Source organism: Amphibalanus amphitrite, unplaced genomic scaffold (genome assembly GCF_019059575.1).
Source record: "Amphibalanus amphitrite isolate SeventyFive unplaced genomic scaffold, NRLGWU_Aamphi_draft 001534F_arrow, whole genome shotgun sequence".
NCBI classification, from domain to species: Eukaryota; Metazoa; Arthropoda; class Thecostraca; order Balanomorpha; family Balanidae; genus Amphibalanus; species Amphibalanus amphitrite.
Window position 1 is genome coordinate 136704 of NW_024883027.1, and position 9646 is coordinate 146349.

Sequence of the window (9646 nt, forward strand, 5' to 3'; positions counted from 1 at the left end):
AATGTTCACAGACGAACCGTTGGATCACACAGGGTCATTGGGCTAGATAAGGCATAAAGTGCGAAGGAATCCAGCAATACTTCCAGCAATCACAGTTGCCAAGCTCTCTCAGCTAGGTCTATATCTGGACGGGATGAATGTGTGGATACGGTGCAATAACCTGACGAGTTTCGGTAACTAAAGGGAAGTGTGTCATTCAGTGGATTTGGTGACTTACATTCGATTATACGTTAGTTGTTTATCCCTCGGATAACTTAAGAACGATTTTAAGTTAAAACGGCTTGCTACTGCCATGTATGTTTCCATTGTTCTTGAGGAAATTCAGTATAGTTCCCAACAACCGTGCAGTTCATTTCAGAGGGTCAGCCCAGATTTAGGTGCGTGCGCGTATGGCACTAGTTCTCGCCGTTCTGACGTAATTTTGTGTAAAATGCAGTCAGATGTTTTAGTGTTTTGTGGTACGATGTGCCCCATTGCTGCTGGTGTGGAAGGGGCATTTCGGTTCTAAGCCGGCATGTCATTTCTTAAAGTCGAGCTAGAGTCCCTCTAAGTTCGTTTGGTAGCCGGAACGCCGTATGTTCATGAAGTTCACATTGCGTACTTGGTCGTCCAGAGATGTTGCAACTGTTGCTAACCAAGTGTGTTTCGAGTGGCCTGCGGCAGTGCGTTGTCAGCACGTGCCATACAGGCCACAGATCTCCTGGTTTTTAATGTGACTTGTGTAGGGGTGCTGTACGTTTTGGCCCGTCCTACAGTGCGCACTGTTGTACGGAGTTGTGGTGTGTTTTCGAGGTAGATGATCTTAATATGACCGTTTGTTCGTGCGCTACCATTGTTTGAGCCGTTCTCCAGTGAAAAGACTAAGATCATGTGGACGATACAGTTTTTCCTCTTCAGACTGACTCGGCTCTCGAAGCCGGCGATGGAGCTGTTTGTTTTGTTGGCGATAAGATACAGGCGATCGCTGAAAACTCCTCAGCCGTCACAGTGCCGCCCTGTCGGCGCTATCTAGCGGTGGTCACGCAGATCTCCCATCGCTGACCGATAGGGCACAGACCGCTGACAGGTCATTGACCCGCTCTGAACTCCCCTGTCGACCGCTATCAGTAGTGTATATTTTAAAACACAGCGAACAAATCACATAAGATGAAAGCGGCTCAGCTCTGACCAAATCGTAATGCCGAAGAGAGTCGGCAAAGAAGTACATAACAAAATTAACAACCGTCCCATTGTAACTATGGCAATCAGTCAATCAAACACACGGCATACAAACACTGTACAAACACCACAAACAGCACTAAAACATCACAAGCAGCGTCTGACCGTCACGACCCGGTCAGGGTTTGGTGCTGGTCTTGTGCTCCCACCTGCCCTTCACGGCGCTCGTTTGCCAGCCGGCGGCCGGCCGGGCGGGGCACTGCTTCTTCTGCACCCCGGTGAAGTCGCCGGAGAACATGAGGTCGTCGGGCAGCAGCAGCTCCGGCATGTCAGTGCGCTGCGCCAGCGCCCAGTAGCGCGAGCGCAGTAGGTGCGCCGACATCTTGGGCTGTCGCTGACGGGTCAGCACCCCCTTCCGGTTCCCCACCACCCGAGTCGTATCCTGCTTGGTCATGAAGTCGGCGAAGTTCCAGATCATCTCCCCGACAAACCAGCCCTGCGCGCGCACCGCCTCAAAGGCGCGGAAGTTGGCGGCCATCAGCTGGGTCTGGTACTCCTCCGTGAAGACGAAGGTGGGCTGCTGGTGGAGACCGGCCACCGTGTCAGCTCCATACTCCGACTGAACCACCGGCTTGCCGAACGTGTCGCGCCAGAAGGTGAGGAAGTGCCGGGCCTGCAGGTCGATCAGCTCGGAGTGTCCGGTGTCCGAGTACCAGCCGAAGTAGCGGTTCACAAGGATCACGTCCAGCAGCGGCGCCACCAGTTCCGTGTCAGGGTAGGTGTTGAGCACGGCCGTCACGGGCCGTGTGCCGTCCTGGGCGCGCGCCAGCGCCACCAGCGTCTGGTAGTAAGGCACCGCCTCCGGCTGGCCCGTCTTGGCCTCGTTACTCAGCGACCACATCAGCACCGAGGGGCGGTTCTTGTCGCGCGCGATCAGGCCGGAGAGCGCCTCCGTGTGCGCCGTCAGGAGCCGGTCGTCGCCGCCCGTCTGCGAGTAGTCTAGCGACACGGCCGGTGTCTCGTCGATGACCATGATGCCGCGCGCGTCGGCCGCGTCCATGATCTCCTCGGCGTACGGGTAGTGGGACGTGCGGAAGCAGTTGGCGCCCAGCCACTCGATCAGGTTGAAGTCTTTGACGAGCAGCGGCAGGTCGAGGCCCTTGCCGCGGATGTCGCTGTCCTCGTGTTTGCCGAATCCTCGGATGTACACGGGACGGCCGTTGATGGAGACCGAGTCGGCATCCCACGTGATCTCCCTGATGCCGAACCTCTGCCGGAAGATGTCCCGCGCGCCGGAGGCGGCCAGCAGCTCGACGATCAGTGTGTACTGGCGGCCGGGCGAGGCGTCCATCAGGTAGGGCCACCACAGCTCCGGCTGAGTCACCGTCAACACGCCCTGGGCGCCGTCGGCCGCGCCCACCGGCTCTCCGCCGGGAGACACGAGCGTGACGTTCATCGTGACGTCGTCCTGCGTCAGCACGGTGGCCGCCGTGACGGCGTACGTGACGGCGGCCGAGCCGTCGGCGGCCAGTGTCGACGTCACGGTGACGTCCTCGACGAAGGTGTCAGCGGTGGTGTAGAGCAGCACGGGCCGGTGCAGGCCAGCGTAGTTGAAGAAATCGAAGTTGTACTCGAGCGTCTCGTAGCCCTCGGGGTAGACGTAGCTGGAGCTGTTGGCTTTGCGCACGGTGCGGCCCTGCGGCACAGTGATGTCGGTCAGAGTGTTGTTGACGCCGATGGAGACTAGGTTGGCCTGACCGGGCAGTAGTAGGTCGGTGACGTCGGCCGCGAACGGCAGGTGACCCCCGCTGTGCTCGGCTGCCCGTGCGCCGTTTACGTAGACCACGGCTGAGTAGTGGGCGCTGCCGACCCGCAGCACTGTCCGCCGCCCAGCCCAGGAGCGCGGAACCCACGCCTGCTGCCAGTACCAGGCCCAGCCGAGGTGGTCGCGCACGTCCGCCCGCTGCGTGATGTCGTTGTAGCTGGCCGGCACGGGCATGTCGAGCACCTCCGGGTCTTCGGCGCTCGGCATCGCGGCGAACCACTGCTCGCGGAAGCCGCGCTCTGGGTCGTCGGTGGGGCACAGTTTGAACTGCCACAGGCCGTCCAGGGAGCGCACCTCTCGCCACTCGGAGTCCTGCGGCGGCAGGCCGGCGAACGGCGCCGCTCCGTCCGGCCGGCGCACCGCGGGGTCGGCGCACAGCGGCCCGGCGGCGCCCAGCACCAGCAACAGCGTTAGGGAACGCATCGCTGCTGCGGGTCAGGGACCGGAAACACCGCTCCCGAGAGCCGGAAAACGCTGCTCCTGAGAGCCGGCAAACGCTGTTCCTGAGAGCCGGCAAACGGTGTCTCAGAGCGCCGGCAAACGCTGTCTCCGAGTGCCGGCAAACACTGTCTCCGAGCGGCAGCAAACGCTTCCTCCGAGCGCCGGCAAACACTTACTCCGAGCGGCGGCAAACACCGCTCCCGAGCGCCGGCAAACGCTTCCTCCGAGCGCCGGCAAACGCTGCTTCCGAGCGCCGGCAAACGCTTCCTCCGAGCGGCGGCAAACGGTCTGAGAGCTGGCCCAGCGCCGGTGAGACGGGAGGTAGTTCAGCGCTGCGCCGCGGCCCCGGCGGAGGAGAGCCTCCCGTACCGTCCGCCGCGGGGTCTAGCCGCGTACTGGGACGGTAGCGGCACGGAACGGTGTGCAGACCCACCGACGGACGGCGCGGTGGGTGGGCCCGAGTAATGTGATACCTCCGGCCGGGGGCAGTGGCCTGCCGACGGGGACGGGAGGGGGGGGGGCTCATGGAGGACAGAAGGCAGAACAGTGAGGGTACGACAGAGTGTAGAGGGAAATATGAGAGTGCACTCTGCAGGGAATACAATGATAATACAGGGTGTCCCAGAAGTCTTGAAGCTTTTTTATTTTTGTCGTGTGACCTTGCTATGCCACTGATTAAGGCAAATGACGCCTCAAACGAAAGAGAATGAACTGAAGTTTTGTATTTTCATGCCTAGAGCACCACTTAAGTCAGGTGGCCCCCGTTGTGAGTCGCACAAGATTGAACACGAGAGATCACGTTCTTCCCTGCCGCCAAGATCTCCCGGTTTGCGAAACACCGGTGTCGCCATGCCCGTTTCTGGTCAGCTTCAGAGCCTTATTTCATGAAGCGAGCCAGGAAACAGAGTATTGGATCTCCGAGAAAACATTAGCAACATAATGATTTACTGATCAGAAAGTCTCCTGACGTGTTTGCCTGCATCCATTACGAAAATAAGGCTCAGCTACTTGAGCGCGCTAAGCAACAGCCCGTTGAAATCCTTTGATTCGTCGCATTATTATGGTGCTAAAACAAATATCAACCCGTCGCAAATATATGTCGCTAATATTATGTCGCTCGCTTCAGGGAATAAGACTCTGAAGCTGACAAGAAACGGGCATGGCGACACCGGTGTTTCGCAAACCGGGAGATCTTGGCGGCAGCGATAGATGTGATCTCTCGCGCTCGTTCTTGTGCGACTCACAACGGGGGCCACCTGACTAAAGTGGTGCTCTACGCATGAAAATACAAAATTTCAGTTCATTCTCTTTCGTTTGAGGCATGATTCGCCTTAATCGGTGGCATAGCAAGGTCACACGACAAAAATAACAAAGCTTCAAGACTTCTGGGACACCCTGTATAATTAGAATGTGTTAGAGAATTGGGGCTGCGACTTTGCTTACGTTGAGTTTGATGTTGTCATGTTGAAAGAAAACTTGCCGTCACGGATTCGTCGGTGGCAGGTATCCAGCAACGCGTGACTAGCGGTGCCTTTGGTTCGGTTCGCGTCTTGGAAGAAGTGCCCGCCGCTGCACTGTTCCGCCGGGGCACGTGTCTTGCGGCACAGGGTGAGTTCAGGCGCTGTACTACTAGAGCCATCTAGGGGCAAGAGCGGCTACTTGTAGTTGTGGCCCCTTCTCGAGGTGGGGCAGCCGGCAGCTGGGCGCCAAAATCATGGGCTCCGCCACCGGGGGGGGGGGGGGGGGGGATTTTACATTGTTAACATTATGCCTATGGGTGCTGCATGGGAAGAATCGACTTCAAACGTCCGTCGTCCCCCCCCCCCAACCATCGGGTCGTGACGGACCTTTCCCAAATTGATATTTGACCGTCGCATTTTGTCTCAAGCGCGTCGATCAAGACACCACACCACTGCATATACATTCTTTGTCAGGTCCGACGCATGGTTTCAGAAATGGTTTGTTGACTTTCTGAAATGCAACGGCGGTTGGAGGTTACCTATCGGAGTTTTTCGTCGATAAATCCGATCAAAGTCAACCACCGAATCCGGTGGGATCCTGCTTATATAGACCTACCTGCCGAGTGCCGACCCCCCCCTCCCCACCCCTTAACGTTCTATGGTTTTGGCCATTTACCCTAAATGCGCGCATAACTTACGCTGAATCACCATTCTGGACATGGTTCTGGAGGTCACAGGTCGAGGGTCGTTTGAACAGGAATAATAATAGTAATAATAATAATAATAATAATAATAATAATAATAATAATAATAATAATAATAATAATAATAATAATAATAACGGTTTATTTCGTACCAAAATCGGTGCATATACACACAAAGTAGGTACACATTAGGCACCACAACACTTCAACAAACAAAAAAAACACAGGAAGCGAGTGTAAAATGCGTGTTTCCCTAAATCCGGTACACAAACCGATCTGGAGCTTCAGCATTCTCCCTTCCACGCACAATTTCTTCGATCCAGGCACCAAAGACATTATGAAGCTCAGAAGGCGAGATAGCGGACAAATCCAAGTCATTGAGTTCATACTGCTGACGCAGTCGCAAATGCTGCTGCGCTGCCAGACCCCCCTGGCCAGCTGGACTATCTAACACGGCAGCAATCAGAGCATTGGGAGCATAGAAATAGATTTTCCATTTGATTTTAGATTTTATATTCCTAGATTTTGCTATACGTTAAAAAAACTAGCCGATCACCCCTCCCCCTAGTGATAAATAAATGTGATGTACCGCGCGTCGAGTCGCACTCGCGAGTGCGACTTTGCCCTCCCCCCCCTAGTTGCTAGCGGCTGCGACCGCCAGTGCTAGATCTGCGCTGACGTTACAAATTCAGAGGGGGCATTCAAATGCATTATCCCCTCTGAACTGAATCCAAAGTGCTGCAACTTTGAAACTAAATATCTGCGAACCAAAGCCTTCCTCAATGCGGTGAGTTTCCAAACCGGTAAGTGCGAGCCAAATACCCCAATTTAGCTATCTCAATTCTAAGCTAATGTTAAGGTGGGATGATCACTTTAACCCCCGCTCGTATATGGGGGGGGGGGGGGGGAGATCGAACGAACCCACTCCCCTCGATTTTTCGCGAATATCTCGCGTAAAAAGCGGCCGATCGCGACGACACTTTCAGTACCTACCCACGAGTTTATAAATTTTACATCTACCCTGAAAATTTCATAACCCTGACCCAAATGACCTTTGACCTGTGACCTACTTTTCGACACCATGTTTGGCCGGAATCGCGATTCGTAGTATGTCGGCTCGCATTAGCCACGCGTTTGTAGTCTTTTCGCTGTTTCAAGCGTTCAAACATGTGAAATGATGTTGGTCCCATGCATTAGGGTGGGTGTCAAGGTCACCTGAGGGTCAGCTCAGGCCACTGACCTTTGATGACCCCGGTTCACTTTTTCGAGTTTTACATATTTCTAGGCCAGTTTTTGGAGCTGAATTCGAATTTAGCAACCATATGAACATTTACGAAGTAGTTTTGGTGCCTTCGTAACATGTTACACGAAACTGTCAGAGGCGGTTGACACCTTTTTATACAATTACCCGGCAGGACCTCTACTGGTTGACCTGACCCGACCTGACCCGACCTGGCCTAAATGCATGAAGACATCATCTGTGATAAAAACTAACATGATATTCGTGATCAACATCCCGACAAATTCCATAGCAGCCATACTTTACGACGTTCTAACAGGTCCCGATTTTCCCGACTTTTGGGTCACTGACCTATTCTAAAAGGTCAACCAATGACCTAGGACCTTAAAATCGGGTATCATCGGCTTTCTCTCGTCACGGGCAACACGCTCGTTTTTTCCGCGAAGCTCTAGCTCGATCAGGGGCGCAACGGCAAGGGGGGAGTCCAACGGACCCCCTCTTATACGTTCGCGGCTGGAAAAACACCAAAACGGGCGAGGGTTAAGCTGGTTCTATGCTGCATCGTAACTCGTAAGCTAATTCTCATCTAAAAAAAACAATTTGCAGGAATAACATTTGTTTGTAGTAATATCAATGTTTGTAGTAATAACAGAAAATTTAAAATAAATACCAACTTTAACCCTCCCGGACCTATTGGTTTTTTACATACGCGCCGGCCGAGGGGGGAGGGGAGGAGTTAGGCGGGTACGACCCCTCTCGCCGTTTCGCCCCCTAATAAAGCTATAGCGTCGCGGAAAAAACGAGCGTGTGCGCCGTTACGTGATGCAGCGATTGGTACCCGATTTTAGGGTCTCAGGTCAACCGGTGACCTCTGAGGTCACGTCAAGTGACCCAGTGTGCGGGTTCCGTTTTTGGTGAATAACTTCGCAAAAAGTGATCGCAAAGCCGCGATTTTGACAGCATCGTGTTCGCCTTGCTCAACCGCGTCGAAAAGTATACTTTTGGTTTGGGTGAGGTCAATTTTAGGTATTGACCTCGGGACATGGTCAGGTCAAAACCCCCAGGTCAAGAGCTTGGTCGAAGGAGATCATGTTAACCCGGCGGCCGCTGGGCCTCCGCGCCACCCGCCGGCCGCTGGGGGGGGGGGGGGCATATAGTTGCCCCCCCCCCCTTTACTTCTGCGACGATATCGTCGCAACGCGAAGAGATAGAGAAGCGAAACTTTGCACACATCTTCCTGAATACCTAGCCGAGGTTGTGTCCAAATTTGGTGTTGATCCCATTTGAAATGACGTCACAGTGACGTCATATGTGAAATTATAGATTTGCGACTCTCATATTCCTCACGATACATCAGATATATGGGACCGAATATAAAGGACCGATTATTGGTCAGAAGCTAGATGGAAGTGTAGTTAGGTGTTTTAGGATGACAGCAGGTGCTGTCTAGTTCATTTACAGTTGAGTTTCATGCTCAGCGTCGTCAGAAACGGTCCATATCGGAAAACGGCAAAACTTTATGACGTCACTGTGACGTCATCTTAGGTGCTACAACCACCAAACTTTCCTCAAACATTGCCTAGGTATTCATTTGAAGCTATGCCAAGTTTCACGTTCGTAGCTCATCAGCTTTCGGAGATATTTCACAAAACGTAAAGGGGGGGGGCAACTTTATGCCCCCCCCCCCCCAGCGGCTCGTGGGTTAATACAAAAGTGAAGCATCAAAACTTGCAAGGATTGCATGAACTCACGATTCCGTGGGGTTGAGATAGTTTGAGATCGCTCCCGGCGCCAGAATAGCAGTTTTCATTTTTCCCCGTTGACTTATACCTAATGGTGAGGTCGCGAAAATGACCTCACCTCATAGGTATGACCTTTAGGGAGAATCTGAGATACCCAATTTGTGAGAATCCTAATGGATACTAGGTCATGCAAGTTTCATTTCCCTGTGAAAGCTCCTCTGGCAGTGAGGGAGATGCGAAGTTGCGACATCTGAAGTCCGTGCAGGGGTTCACTTATGACGTCATAGGTCAGTGACCTTACCTGACCCGAAAATGCGGTTGGTGTCAGAAGAGCTGGCTTGAAGCAAAGGTCATGGTATGCCAAGTTTCAGCTCTCCATCGCCAGCGTGTTCGGAGCTATTGCAAAAAACCTATGGGGGGCGGCACCCCCCCTTCGGCCGGCGAGGGTTAAAACATACCTACGTCCTACATAAGCATAATAACACATATGCAAAAATGACCTAAGCGTCCAAAAGGGGGTGCAACAAAGCAATCGTAAAAAAAAAACAGTTCAAAGAATTAGTACAACCACCAGCGTCGATCAGACCAGATCAATTTCATGGCCAGCAGGTTCTGGCACTCGTCCTTCAGCTCCTGGGTCGGCGACAGTGACGCCGGCGTCAGACCGACATCCTCTCCGTTCCCAGAGAGAGAGACGGCGTCCTCCAGCGTCTCCAGCTCCGGCCGGTGTTCGCAGCTCTGCGAGACGAGCGTCAGGCCCGCCGCGCGGGGTCACAAAGGTCCATCAGCATACACGAGCGGGCCAGAAGCTATCGAACGCCGTTTGGATTTTGAAAATCGGTCGGTAACTTTCCGAGATCTTAGGGTGGTGTGGGATGGGAAGGGGGGAGGGGGACGAAACGACCCCTACCCTACGGATGTAGGATCCTTATTCCTTCGATGGCCCTACGAGCGCGGGTTAACAAATGCCATTTAGGTCAGGGTCATGAAATTTCCAGTGTGGGTGTTAACTCAATCAAGACGGGAGTAGGTACTGATAGCTTCGTTGCGATCGGGCCGCTCTTTACGCGAGTCAT

The 9646-nt window shown here is 53.8% G+C and overlaps 1 protein-coding gene across 1 annotated transcript; it reads right to left on the bottom strand.

Moving 5' to 3' along the window:
- Nucleotides 1–1095: 1095 nt before the first annotated feature.
- LOC122373681 (beta-glucuronidase-like) lies at nt 1096–3842 on the bottom strand. The gene has a single exon (XM_043351985.1). The coding sequence runs from the start codon at nt 3404–3406 to the stop codon at nt 1337–1339; it is 2070 nt and encodes a 689-aa protein (XP_043207920.1). The 5' UTR covers nt 3407–3842; the 3' UTR covers nt 1096–1336.
- Between the last annotated feature and the right edge of the window lie 5804 nt (nt 3843–9646).